A 15,084-nucleotide genomic window follows, 5' to 3' on the forward strand; every position below is an offset into this window, starting at 1 on the left:
CTGGTTTGAAGCCTTCCACACTGGTATCCAAGTTTCACTAGATATACTTTTATAACTTAGTGTATTTTGGTACATCCTCGTGGGTGTATAACACGTAATTAATGACAATAATATACAAAACAAAAATACAACGTTCATACATTATGAAGAGAATACTTTTCCCTCCCACTTTTCAAACAAACACCAAAACACAATTGGGCTTATTTACCATTTTCTTTATTTGAGCCTAAATATGAATGAGCAGTGCTTGCTCCTGTCATGGCTCCATGAGGGTCACCAAACTATTGAGGCTGCTCTTTATGCTTCCTTATAAATGTATGTGGAAGATTAGATTATACAGTGGGCTATGTTTGGTTATGTTGAGTGGCTGGCGCATGAAGTCTGCGGATCTTCATGAAAAGATGGAGCTCTGTGGTCTCCGTGTCTGTGCTGTGATGAAACGCAGAGTAACGCGCTGTTATTGCGGGGTTTTCTCATGCAAATGCCCCCAGTTTGTCAGGCATTAACGACCAGGGCATGATAATCTATCCACGGGATCTCCACTGGCACCCTTGATTGCCCGCAGGCCTTCTATGGGGTGGCAACAGGAGACCACATCGGGCTGTGAAACTGAAAATAAAAAAAATCAGGGCTACATGACATTATTTATCGGTCTGTTCATGATAATAATAATGATAAACGGGCTGAGAGAGAGAGAGAGAGAGAGAGAGAGAGAGAGAGAGAGAGAGAGAGAGAGAGAGAGAGAGAGAGAGAGAGAGAGAGAGAGAGAGAGAGAGAGAGAGAGAGAGAGAGAGAGAGAGAGAGAGATCGGCAGACAGACAGACTGAGCATGTGTGCAGAGAACTTTGGCTTTTAAATTCACACCAGACTCATCCTCACCAACCACACAACTAAACTAACTTTTTTTCATTACATTTTTTTTGATTTACTCGATTCTGTCTCCCGGTGCGTTGACTCGTGCGCTCCCGGAACAGTCTGGCTTGCAAACTTTTGCAAAACTTCGCGGAAGAAAAAGAGGCAGTGCGGAGGAGAGAGCGCAGTCCGACCGGCAGTGCGGAGGGTAATGTGACCCTGCGTAAACTCCGGTGACCACCTCTCCCTCTCCCTCGCTCTCAAACACACGTGAAAACAGCGGCAGCGAGTCCATGCCCAGGGGCTCTGGCCAGCATGACTCTGCCCGGCGGTTTGTCGGATGCTTGTCAGCTCATTTTACGCGACCGCATGGAGCCGGAGCTGTGGATGTAGTCAAGCCTATACTTCATTCACGCTTTCCGGTGGAATAGCTGCTGCTGCTGCTGCAACACGTTGCGACGCGAACACAAGCTGCCGCGCACACTTTTGGAGAGAGCTACGATGCGGGGCACTTTGGGCGCATTCATTCAGTCCTGTGTGATACTGCTGGTCCGAGCAGACCAGTGGAGGTTGAGGGACTCCGACAACTGCGAGCTTAACAAGAAAGTAAGTCATTTTGAAGCCAAGTAATTGCACTATAAGCTGTAATATCAGCTGTAACGTATTATCTGGACCCCTGGAACCTGTCACATTTTCTTATATTTTGCAGTATACAGTGTCAGTAAAGGAGCCATAAAGTGACATTTCTTCTCTATCTCTGCTGTTTGACATGTCTACAACTTCTTCATATTTAGTTGCACCATACTGAGATGTACTTGTCTGTGAAGGTGGTTCCCCCTTTGTAGTGATGAAGGGGAATGAAATGGTCAAATACACCTTGTCTATTGAAGCCCTTATGTTTTGATTTGGTCTGCAACTAATGGCTGATTTCATTATTTGTATCATATTTCTTTAAACTAATCATTGAACTATTTTGTCCGTAACAAGTGGAAAAGCAGTATAAAATGCCCATCAAAAGTTCCCACATCCAAATATGTTGTCTGCAAATAATTTAAATTCTAACCAGCAGTCCAAAACCCAAAGAAGCTCAATAAATCGTCATATAATGATAATTAATAACGTCATTAAAAGCTGGTAGGAGTGCATTTTGTTGTGCTTGATAAATAACATATAAATCACTTATAAAAATGAACAATGATTCATTTTCTGTCAATCGACCAATTGCAAAATCAACTCATCGTTCCAGCACTGCATGGTTTTGTGTATTGGCTTTTAGGAACAGGTCTTTACACACTCTAGGTGTGTGTATTTAGGAAAGTGGCATCCTTTCAAGACTTAACTCCTAGTCCTTTTGTATTGTATTATACACAAATGGCTCAGATTACTTCACCTCCCTTTTATTGATTACCCTGCAGTCTCAGTCATGTTCTTTAAACTCACGCACAGCGTCTCAGGTCAGATCCAGCAGAAACAGGAAGGTAAAACACGCTGGCTTCACAGTCTGACAATCACCGACTTGTGTATTGTTTGTTGACACTTGGGTCCTAAGTGGCCTGTTAATAAGTCATTATCAGTCTGTTAGCAGCCTGTCTAATAAACAGCCTCTCACAGACAGACTTTGCTGACTGGTGCCAGACAGGCCCAGTGTTGGCTCATGTAAAGTAAATGGCATGAAGCACTTTCAGTATAAAGAACAGTCTCGCTGTTTTTGTGAATTCACCGCTCGTTTCTTGATTTCTCTCTATATGCCAATCATTCGGTTCCGACTTACTAAAATTTACGGCTAAAATGAAACAATTTTGTCAATGAAGCATTCACTAATCAGCTTTCAAATGTGAGAACTTCTGTTTCACATCACTGTAAAATGAATTATTTTGGTCATTTAAACAAGTAATTTGAAGGCAACTCCTTGGGCATATTTCACTTTTTTTTTGCCATCTATGAAGACATTAATCAGAATAAAATCATACTGAAAGTAATTGTTCGTTGCTTCCTATCTCCCCCCCCCCCCCTAGCAAACCGACCTAAACTCCTTCCTGTGGACGATCAAACGTGACCCTCCCTCATATTTCTATGGTACAATCCACGTTCCCTACACACGCGTTTGGGACTTCATCCCTGAAAACTCCAAGCAGGCCTTCCAGGAGAGCAACATCGTCTACTTTGAGCTGGACCTGACGGACCCTTACACCATCTCAGCCCTGACCAGCTGCCAGCTGCTCCCTCAGGGCGAGAACCTGCAGGATGTCCTGCCCAGAGACATCTATCGGAGACTGAAAAGACACCTAGAGTATGTAAAACTCATGATGCCTTCATGGATGACCCCGGATCAGAGAGGGAAGGGGCTTTACGCTGATTACCTCTTCAACGCCATCGCCGGGAACTGGGAGAGGAAGCGGCCCGTTTGGGTGATGCTGATGGTGAATTCGTTAACTGAGGCAGATATCAAGACACGTGGGGTGCCGGTGCTGGACTTGTACCTGGCCCAGGAGGCGGAGAGGATGCGAAAGAGGACGGGGGCTGTCGAGAAGGTGGAGGAGCAGTGCCATCCACTCAACGGGCTCAACTTCTCCCAGGTGAGTTTGAAACTGTACTGGCTGCGGCGCACTGACTGTTTTACCATTTCAACCGGTCAGCAGTGTATAAATGCATGATTCAGTCGGTCCGTTTAACACTTGAAAACTCATGGTTGCTTTTTCTTCATCTATTTCACTCACCGGCATTGTCAAGATATGCGTCATTGCAGTTTAACAGTCCAGAAACTGTTGGCATTCGTTCGAGGGATAATCCATTGAGAATCATCACTTTTATTTTATTTTTTACATACTTTCTGAAAGAAAATCTACTTTTGACCACCAACTTTTGATGTTGGTGGGTGGGGAGCATATTCCAGGCAGAAGAAGCCTTACAAAGAACAGTTGTCATTATGTCATTTGTTCGTAGACATGAAACCACCAAATGACCAGTGCTCACTTGAAATGTATTATACCGATCACATGAGTTACGATTACAATTTAGTTCTCTTAAATAGGCCTGTAGATGTTTGTGCTCGTTCATTTCTTGGCAGGGGAAAGGATACTCAAAGATTCACAGCAATTGCCCTCGGCTGTTCCTCCCTCCTAGTACTGGTCAATACTCTGGGCGCGCTCAAGATCCATATTCGTGCTGTCTAGTCCAGTTATCTCCTTTCTCATCTGCAATCAGTTACAATGTGTGTCCTCCTGCGCTGTTTTTCAATGTAGTGCAGCAGTAACCCATGAATTCCCTGCTCTGAATTCAGTATGTTGTATTCATAAAACCCCCGGCTATAATTAACATTTAAACAAGCCTGAAAAGGATCTTTCGGTTTGTGAATTCATGTGTAGCTACATCTTTACATTCGATTTCACACATCTTAACCACTTCCACACAGAGAGGGAAACAGATTTTACATTTGGGAAAAAAAAGAGCACTGATATCAGATTGGTATCTGGTATTGGCTGATTGAAGAATAAGCATTGGTGCAACCCTTCGTGCAGCCAGTGTGTGTGTGTTACAGGTGTCAGGGTTGCTATGTGACGCAGCTGGTGGGTCTACCCTGAACACTTTTTAGATTTGTTTCGGTCGACTCAATGCCAAATCTACTCGCCTTCACATTTCCTAAAATTCACCAGCACCGAGATGTGTAATACAAATGACCAGATGTATAGATTTACGTTCATTTTATTTTCATAACGGAGGCCTTTAGTTTGGTCTTTTCCGCTCTATGCCGTAGCGTAGTCCGGTGGAGAAAGGTGTGGTGTTAATAATCAGCTGTACAAACATTCAGCCGTGCTCCGCCGCGTACTTTGTTATTAAAGAAAAATGGATCCAAATGACTCAAGTCTGAAATTACCAGGAAAAAGAGGGAACCGGTGCACTTAAGTCCCCTTGTCTGCCTGTCTGTCTGCGCCCCTCTATGACCCTTTCAGTATTAGAAACATTTCGTAACGGCAGCAGTCGCTATGAAATCATGTTGTGTATTATCGAGGAATTTCTGTTAATGCTGGTCAGGAGCTAAGGGGATTACACTTGACCACTTACCCTAACACCCAGAAGCTTTGAGTGTTGTTATTTTAAAGCAGGCCCTTCAGGCATAAAGTCTCTGCCAAAAAACACCCAGCTGCACTTTTATTAGCGATCTCTTGAGTCGTAGATGAAGAATGGGGCAATGTTTATGTCATGATGAGCACATAGAGTTAACAATCGCAAGGAGTGAAGATTTTATTCTCTGCCGGTCTGAGATGAGATGATACAACGTAGCTTGCACCCTCACTTCTGCTGAGGAAGCATATTCACACGGTGAACAGTGAAGTCATTACTGCGCAGATCCTCGCACACTTTTCTCATTCATGGCAGATCAGATGCAACAATTTCTTGTGTTATTTTAATTCAGTCGAGGTTTCCTGGGTGAGATTGGCTTGCATTGGTTGTGCAAAAAAGGACGGTTCTTTCCTCAGAAGCAAACGCAGGTGATGTTGTAATAACAGGTTGTAATTTGTAGTCCAGTGTCAGATTCCCCGCATTGATATAATCCCCATCGTAACTGTTTGACTTCACTTTGCGGACTACACACGTAGGCACAAATTGCATCCTGGTAACTTTTGCCTTGTCTGGTCACTAAATAGGAGACTGCTCCCGTGACTTGTAGGAGAAAACACAAGCAGCCAATCACAGTTCTGGAGGTCCCCATGTGGTATTTCTGTCGCCCCCCGTACGTCAGCTATGAATCATTTTCATAATGGTCATATTCGTCTCTTGGAAGACATTGTCAAACCATTCTGGTGTTTAAACATGGGGTCCAGTTGTAATGCATATCACAGAAAGAAAGTCGGCGGCTGAAATTGGGTTTGTCAACAGCTCTATAAAGAGAGAGAAACCTCCCATCATCACAGCTTTCATTGAATTATATCCACAAAGCCTCCAGAGGGCTGAACAATGGAATCTAGTGTCCCAGAAACCAGCTACCCCGTCACTGGACCAGCACAGTACACAGCCTGGCACTCCATAATGTCCACACTCGGTTTCAATCCAATCAACAGTAGCTTGATGGATGCCTTAACCGGGCTGGCTTGAAGCAGACCGGTTGATATTTCAGTCAACATTCTCTTTCACAGTTCTCGTTTAAAGCCTTTTAGCGCAACTCAAGTGTAAAATGTCCAGATACAGTGTGATGAGTGACATACGGTCTTGGTGAAACAAAGCTGCCGCCTCAGACGCCATTCTTGGCTGAAAATACTGTTTAATGAGGCTACAACTAGAGAACCATATCTACGGTCTGTAATAGTCTCCGTAATGTTTTCACTGGCCATTTACATCTGGCATGAAACAGAGTTCAGAGGAAAGTGGAAGGCAAATGGGAAATTTTATATTTCATGTGTTGAAATTTGGAAAAATGCCTTTGGTAAAGCCTGGACAGCTGATTGGATGAATATTCTTCGAGTATGATTTCCACAGCGTGGCGGCTGTTCTGGAGTCATATGGCAGTCTAGTTCCGAAGAAGTTTGAGGTGATAATATTACCTCTATAGCACAGTTTGAATCGTCGTCCGGGAGGTTTCGGAGTTGCTGAAGGACACTTCTGATCTCACAGAGGCATTTGAGGAATTGGTCAGCAGAGTTGAGCCTCCAGCTTGTTAATATAAACCTAAAACTCAGTCTGATGGTTAAAACGATTGCCACTCTCATTTCATATGTGGCCTTTAGTGTAAGATATCATTCGCATTTTCTCTAAAACTTAATAAGCCGAATATTATGTTTCATTAATGTGTAATCATTTCCTCTGACAATAGCAGATGCAGAGCGCCTACACTATAAAATATATATATAGATACTATATATATATATATATCTGTAAATAATATAATAATATTCATGATGTTCATCTCTACTATGATTAAAATGCAATTAAATAAAGATCGGCTGAACTGATTATTGTTATATGTTGATACTTAAGTGCCTAACGTCTGTTAGATTGACAGGCTATAAGAAAGCTTAATGCTCTTAAAAAATAAGGTGCCGTTTTTTCATCTTTCAAGTGATGTGTCCAGTTTTGCCTGCCACTATAAATTAAGCCCATTGAGCTCATTATTTTCAAACCACAATGAATTATACTTTCTAAACTCAGATCCCTAATCTGGCTAAGCATGACTGCTCTTATTCTTGCACGGTGCCCCTCGTCTTTTGAAGAGCAGGCTCAGCCTTGCCCATTACACTAAGTGAGCTTGTTGAGGACAACAATGGCCGCATGAAGGCCGGCTTTCTCTGTCATTGTTGTTGGAAACCCGCGGGACATTCCACACCTCAGTGGAGCAGACCTGCTAATGAAAGTGTTGTTTCTTTCCTCCCATCACTGGGAGTAATGGTGCATGGAGAGGTGATGAATGCAGGTCTCAGTGTACGTCTATGAGAACAGGGAAGGAATGTTTGAAGCCCATTTGGTTCATTCATAACGAGGAGGGACTGGAACAGGGAGAGTTGAGATGTAGACCGAGATCAGTAGAAGAGCCATTAAGGAAGGAAGGCGTGACTCCGTCTCCATTAAAGGTATCATGACGTTACCTTTGTTTGACAGCCTTGTAACTTCAGTTGTGATGTTTCCTTCGACTACAGGTCTCTGGATTTGCTGGGCTTCAAAGAGGCAAGGTCTGATGTAATCCAAACAAAACCCACTTCTATAACCTTATCTTAACACAGTTATCATATTTTCCCGCCTGTCTAATTTAGACATCAAGCCCATATCAAACTTGAACTTCAGTTCACATCTCCTTACATAACACCTTTCAAGATTTGGGGTTAAAAGTTGTTCTTTAACAGATCATCTTGTGCAAATAATATACTGTGAACACAGGGAAATTAAGTCTGTTCTCAGTTAAAGCAGAGCTCTCTTGGTTAGTGGATGTAAACATTAAATTGAAAAAAATCAAAGTACGGTTTGTTCTTGAATCAGTAGATTTGTGGGAAAATGTCTCGTACCATAAATCCAGTCTGAGAGGTCACATGAGAGCAGACGGTTCACTCTGTACCAAAGCTCATTGGACAGGAGAGACGATGTCACAACGTGTGAGCATCCCAAAACTCCCACACCCTGCGCTGTCCCGATGGTTTAGACTGCTAAGTGTGTTGGTTATACGTACGCGCTCGACTTCCTGGACAGTACAATGGCTGTCCTTATTTTCCAGCCCGACACGGGCAGCGCTTTGGGCAAGCTGCCACTGAGGAAAATCTGTCTCAATCACCTCTGTAATAAGATTAGACGGCAAAATGAGAACGATGATGATAATGATGATGAGTAGGAGTGGGAAGCTTTGGGAATCCTACCATTGGATTCTATTCTGATTCCTGGTGTCACGATTACATCCAGAAGTGATTCTACATTCAAAACCTGATTCTCAATTGAATAAATACAAAGAGGTGCATTATTTTTCAGTCTCTTACTCTACAGACATGCAACCACAAAATGCTGCACTTGCGTCATGCACAGCTAATTATAAGGTTATTTTATTCCAAATGCGCTCCAACACTTGCACTCTGTACATCGTCCTGGAGCTGCACTGTGCTCTGGTTGAGTCATAGACTGTACATAAGAAGTGGTCGTAGTCGTGACGTCACCCATTGGTTTGTGGACGGCCGTTTTGAAGCCTCGAGTTTAGCGTATTGGCCGTCGCCATCTTGGATTTTTGCGACCAATGAACAGAAGTTACCATATTTGGACTGACGTAGAGACGGCGTATTTATCTCTAGTAGTGGTAGCGACCTGTCAATCACAGTAAGCTCTGCTTTATGATCTATTTTACTCTACATTGGACCGTAATGTAATAAATGAACATCATGCTGTATCGAAGAACACTTGAAGCTGTCGATTCAGACCATAAACTCATGTTTACAATGTTTACTGAGGTGATAAATCAAGTGAGAAGTAGGGTAATTTTCTCATAGTCTTCTATACAATCAGACTTCTTTTTGCAACCAGAGGAGTCGCCCCCTGCTGTTCAGTCGAGTGAATGCAAGTTTTAAGACACTTCAGCATTGCTTTCACGCTTCAGAACCGGAGGTTTCTGCCTGCATATTGAGTCTCTATTCCCCCCCTCGTTTTTCCACATAACATACAAAAATGTATTTTGTTATTTGTAAAGCGATTTGTGAATCACAGACTTAAGATTCCCAATTGTTAAGTGAACTGTTCTTTCCCACCCCTAATGATGAGTGTGTGTGCATGTGTGTTTGCATGCATGTTGAATGAAAAAAACAACACCAACTTCTATCGGTTAGGATGACTCTTAAAAGACTAGTTCAACATTTTGGGAATGTTTGTCGGGTCTGCACAGTAAATATATATAATATAATATATAGCTAGCCGCCACTTAACTTGTCAACAAAGATTGTAAACAAGTGGGAAGAGCTAGCCTTGTCCTTCACTGCAACTGGCCAAGAAGTAGTCCCTCACACAACCCCCCTCAAAGCCGCATATCATCACTTTCAGTACGCTTTGGTTTTTGTACGTATTAACAATACAGTATATGACGTGTTGATTGGCTAGCTTTTAGCGGTTCTGCTAGGTGGATTTTGCTAGCTGTTTCCTCCTAATTCCAGTTTTTTGGCTAAGCTAAGCTAACTGTCTCCAGTTGTAGCTTTATTTACCATACATCTATACAGTAAGAGTGGTATCAATCTTCTTATCTAAATCTTGGCAAGAAAGAAAATGTGTGTGTTGGTGTGTGTGTAAGGGAGAGAAAGAGAGAATCATGCTAGCATGATGACAGTATTGCACAGCAATACCCTGGCAGCAAATCTGATTAAATCTCATTTGTCCCATTGGAAAGAACCAATTGATTCAGGGATCACTAGAGCAGGAGGGCCTGCAGTGATGAAATGTATACATGTGCTCACATGGGTAGACACAGCCAAAAAAATGCAATAAATCTTAACCTGGGCTTGAATATATTAAGCTCATTAAGGTATGTTTTGGTTTAAAAAATATTCATTTGTTATTTCGACCAATGATGAATTATGTGGATATTTTTAAATGACCAATGAAACAGTTATTCCAAGTAAATGTCATCATATGAGATATTAATGGGGAACACATGCAATGTAATTTCTTAAAACCAGAAAAAAGTAGATTTTTGTGCAATAAATCAGATTAAAGTGAAATATGTTGTCCTGTAACATAAATACACCTGCTAAGATGCTCACTTTTTTCACATTTATCCTCAATTACATTGCAGGAAGCAATTTGTTTCACAAGTTGTTTATTTCTTTTCTTTGTTCACTCTACTTTGATCAAAGGGAGTCAACTTCCCATGCTCAGTTGCCGTGTTGTGTGTGTGTGTGTGTGTCCTGTGTGTATTTGATCATATAATTGCTTGCATCCGTGTATTATTGTTTGCGTCTGCGTGTGCGGTGCACATCTGCGTTTCTCTGCATTTATGCAAGAGTTCATGTTTGTGCATGAATGGGCATTTGTGTGTGTGCATTCACATCTATGGTTGAATTTCCAACATGTCCTCACAGCTATCTTCAAGTCCCTGGTTTCATGTGGCACTGAGGTGCTTGATTTCTTCCCCACTGTTGACCAAACAGTCCCATATTAGATTTCTGACATTATCTGTCCATCTGTCTGGATACACGACACCGGAGACAAAGACGCTGAGCTCATCTCACTTTCAAAAACTCCTTTTTCCCCCCAAAAAAGCTTGATAGACAGAAATTGAAGCACAAGGTTTGTCATCAAGTGACCACAAGGAAAAGTGACAAAAAAGTTTGTGTTGATTATAAGATGATTTGAACTAGCCTTACTTCTATTTTAGGACAGGGTATGTTCGTTTTCCAGGAAACACTTTTTACATAATCTTGAGTAAATCCCCCCCTCTTTGCTGCTGTCATATAAAGGTACAATAATTTCACAAATGTTATTTTCCATGTGCATGTCCACCCATTTGTAATGTTTTTCAAGTACATTTGATTGAAAGTGGATCGGATGCAGCTGGATGGTGCCAACCGTTTGCCAAGAAAAAGATTGTCGGTCCTTGAAAGTGAATACACTCCGGTGGAGGAGAGTCGGACTTCTGGAGACTGCTGCAGGCTTTTCCTGGTTGTGTAACGCAGGCTTCTGCAGCTCAAATGGGGATTTAATAGCATGTCTCTCTGACTTAACACCGGGTCAGGAAAACTTGTACAGGTTTGGCGAGCCTTGTAGCATGATCACTGCTCTGCACCCATGCTATTGGTCGATACCTCGAAAAAATCGAGTGTTTGTTACCTAATGCTTATCATGTATGACCTGCACTTTCCAAAGACATGTTGGGGCCTTTACATCCACCTGGCAGTAAATTATATACCGTGCTGGTAATGCTTTAGTTGGCCAAATAGGTCCAAGGCAACACTCAAGTTTAACATGGTTCATTACAATTAATGAATCAATGACGAGATGTACTCCAAAGATTAATGTGTAATGACTCAAGTGAAACAATTCGAGATAACTCTGAATGTTATTACAGATGAGATTACAAATATCACCGCCACTCATTTGTTTTTGCCGGCTTTTTTCCAGTCATTGTTCCAAATTGTGAAAGCTTGCAGAGGGCAAGCAGCCCACGGAGAAACACTGAAACACATTTTGCCGTTCTGCCGTCTCGCAGTGTGCCTCCCCCACCTTAATTTAAGTAAGAAAAGCTCAGCATCTACAAATGCACTTAACACTCACTAACAGCGACCTCCTCACACGAAAAGATAATGTAAGTCATACGTAAGAGCAATTACAGTCATTAATATGCTAATTTCAATTTGTTTGGCGCCCATCACTCCCTCTATTGTTGTGTAAGTTACATTATTTGCTGTCCTGAATGTGGCCGGTACCCCAGGGTCATTGGTATTACTAAACTATGACCAGTGAATCAGCACTCAATTAGCATGTGACTGATACAAATTAAGGAATTATATACATGCTCTTTTTGGGGAAAAGGGTAAATTATATTAATTCAAGTGTATTGAAAAAATACAAATTTATATAGTAATAAAACGATATTGAAATACTTAAGTTGTAAAAATGTTTGCAGATATCAGTGAATCCTTCATTCAGAACATTCATAAAGCACCATGTGTAGAGTTTCCATTGTTTTAACACAGAGGGCACAACTTAAAATAACCATTCCTGTAACCATGAAGACAATGTTAAGTGCGAACAGCGTGTCGATGGCTACATGCTAACAGAGAAAGGTGGTCGCGGTGGAGGAGTTATCAGATAGTTTCATATTCTAAATGTTGTCAAACTTAATTCAAAATTATAAAAAAAATGTACTTTGTTTCTGTAGCCTATCATTGTTTCTACACAAAAATTACAATGCAAATAAATGAAAGACGAAGATACTTTTTAAGAGAGGGGTGTAGTTAGTTTCATTTGAGCGTTTACCTCTCACAGTTTGACATACAGTCTTATAAATTGCCACTGGTATACTTGTGCTTTCTCTGTACGGGCCCGGTTTGTGGCTGGTGTGCATTAAATCAGTGCCTGTAGAAATGAGCCAAACCTGGCTGGACTTCAGCCGAGCAATAACGAGGCCGAAGCTGTCCACATGCTCCAACACAGAGGATTAATAGTTTCTGCTTCCTCGCAGAGTGTCACCTGGAACCTGTGGAAAGGTTTTGTGCAGCAGCCACTTTGTGATTCGGGATTAAATAAAACAATTTTTTTTTTATGACTGCAAAAAAAGGAGAAAGGATTCATTATTCTATTTTGCTTTGAGGCAACCTTTTGCATAGACATGTTGAAACTTAAGACTCTTTGGGTGGTTATTTTATAGAGTTTGTCCAAGAATGCTTTTACTAACTAATACTTCAAACCAAATGAGACAAATGAATAGAAACTGTGGTGATTTCACATGGATATACAGATGCTGATGAAGCATTTTTAAGCCCACACGATTTTAACTGCAGTCAGAAGGACCACATAGTTTCTGAGCTATAAATCCACTTGTGTCTTTCTGGCTCCGGTCCACATTTTTGATGGCTTTAGTGGAATTTCACAGGTGAGCACCACACATGAGGGTTTTGTGAGACTTTGCTGTTCTCCACAGATGTTCTGACCAGACTTAGACTCAAACGAGCAAATGTCTAGACAATGTCACATTTCTTCCCACGCACTGGGAGTAAGATGAAGGAGCGTCTTTGGGGGTCTCGTCAGGCGTCCTGAATGTAGAATTTGTTTTTGAGTTGTCCTTGATGCTCATCATTGTTCCAGACGCCATTATTTGCCACCTTGCAAAACAGCAGTGGATTAAATTGGAGAGTTTTGATATCACATGATCAACACACGGTTCCCCTCCAGCATGTAAAAACTGGTTCAAACGTTCAGTAGTTGTAGCTTCTAGATAAGATCTTTTCAGCACATTTTTGATTTTGATTGATAGTTGTTGCCTCTTGGATGACAGATATTGGCCTGAACACAACTGGAAATGTGATGGTCCGCTGCTCTGACTTCTTTTGCACCCTTAAAGGAGAGAAAAGGGAGTGATGTTGTATTAACCTGCAGTGTGCGGTTGTGTTTTTATCGAAGGAGTTTTCTATGAAGCAAGTAGCAGATAATGGTTCTGACTTCGAATAGAGATACTAATTCTCTTTTTTTTAAATATTCTTTCATGTTCCCCACCACTGTAGATCAGCATACATTTAACTATGTTGTGTTAAATTAAATAACATATAAATAAACTTTAAAAAATTCAAAAAACACAGTGATTCCATGGCTGGCATCAAAGACAGCGTTGGCACGTGATACACACAGCCACACGGGCAGAGACACACAATTAAGATCACATAGAGGTGTATGTAAGCTATCATATGCACACATGTTTTTAAGTATTCGTGCAAGCATCCACACACGTCAGACCAACACGTACATAAACATGTGTGTCGGGTTCCTCCCACCACCACCCAGAGTCAGTTCCACGCTGTGGATGAAGGTTTTCAGGGTTGTTGCTACCCAAAGACTGTTTATGTTTTGGGGGTTTTGTCTGAGCTGCAGCTGAGATCATAAAACCTGTGAGAGCTTAACAGCAACGCCACTGTTTGGCCTCCTAGCTCATTTCACCACACTGTGTCACGCTCTATCTGTGTGTGTGTGTGTGTGTGTGTGTGTGTGTGTGTCTTCTCTGTTACAGTCCCTTTACAAAGGTTTAAACAACCGTGGTGTTATTTCCATAACTTCGGACGCCATTCTGGATATGCAAACTTTTAAAACGTTTCTAGCTGCGTGGCACTAGGGAATGGCAATGTCGGTCTGACGGGTTGGTAAGACAGAAATATCAAAACTTTAAGATTTGGTACAGACATTCATGGTTCCCAGAGGATGATAAATAATGACGAAGGTGATCATGCGACTTCAGCTCGACGCGCGAGCGTAACTGTAGACTCTTAATCTTGTTATTTAACAGATTTGTGTTTATTTATTTGAGTCCTTTAAACTTTTATAATGTTTTTTATCATTGTGAATTCAGTATCTTTGGGTTTTGGGGGACGGTTGGTTGGACGAGCAATTTGAAGAAATCTCAATAGACTGTAGGACATTCTAATGTGAATTTTGGAGACACTTATTAATTGCTTCATGGACAAATATGATGAATGAAGTGTTCCTGAGCATGTGTCGCTATAGCCACACTACAGATACCTGGTTTGATTTTGAAGCATACTTTGCAGCTGCATCCCCAAATCGATATCTGAAGTCCGATGCAAACCACACTCTGTCCCTGTGTCTCTAAGTGTTTGTCTTTCGCTCATCTCTCCTCCCGCAGCACTTGTTCCCCTGATCTATAATTAGTGGAAATGTTTTTTTAGTGTATCTCGGACCGTTTTTGTAGCTTTGACAGTTGTTATTTTGGTCACAATCTCACATGACAGGAGCATGTTTGTTCGTGTACCATCCTCAGTAAATGCAAAGGGGCACTTTTCTGAAAACTGAACTCCCAGCACATTTAGGATGTTTGGATGATTTTCATATTTTCTCGGCCGTTTATACGTCTGTGGTTCTGAGGCTGTGGGTTGTGGCAGATGTCTGCACAACAACAACTATCTCATCCTTTCTTCTGTCTCTCTCTCTCTTCTTCTATGTTTCCACCTATGTCTCTTCATCACTTTCTCTTTTTTCTTTCCTTCAAGCGTTTTCTCTCTGTCCTCCCACTGTCTGTTTCTAAATATTGTTTCCGCCTTCTGTTTATCTCTCTCA

The 15,084-nt window shown here is 41.6% G+C and overlaps 1 protein-coding gene across 1 annotated transcript in view; it reads left to right on the plus strand.

The window, feature by feature from the left end:
- Positions 1–1,353: 1,353 nt before the first annotated feature.
- trabd2a (TraB domain containing 2A) overlaps positions 1,354–15,084 on the plus strand; it is a gene marked incomplete at both ends in the record, with an annotated part of 52,782 nt that continues 39,051 nt past the window's right edge. The window contains 2 exons of the mRNA XM_079288853.1: positions 1,354–1,458; positions 2,868–3,428. Coding sequence (XP_079144979.1) covers positions 1,354–1,458; positions 2,868–3,428 — 666 coding nt within the window. The remainder of the gene's footprint in view (positions 1,459–2,867; positions 3,429–15,084) is intronic.

Source organism: Melanostigma gelatinosum (assembly GCF_949748355.1).
Source record: "Melanostigma gelatinosum genome assembly, chromosome: 18".
Taxonomy (NCBI): domain Eukaryota; kingdom Metazoa; phylum Chordata; class Actinopteri; order Perciformes; family Zoarcidae; genus Melanostigma; species Melanostigma gelatinosum.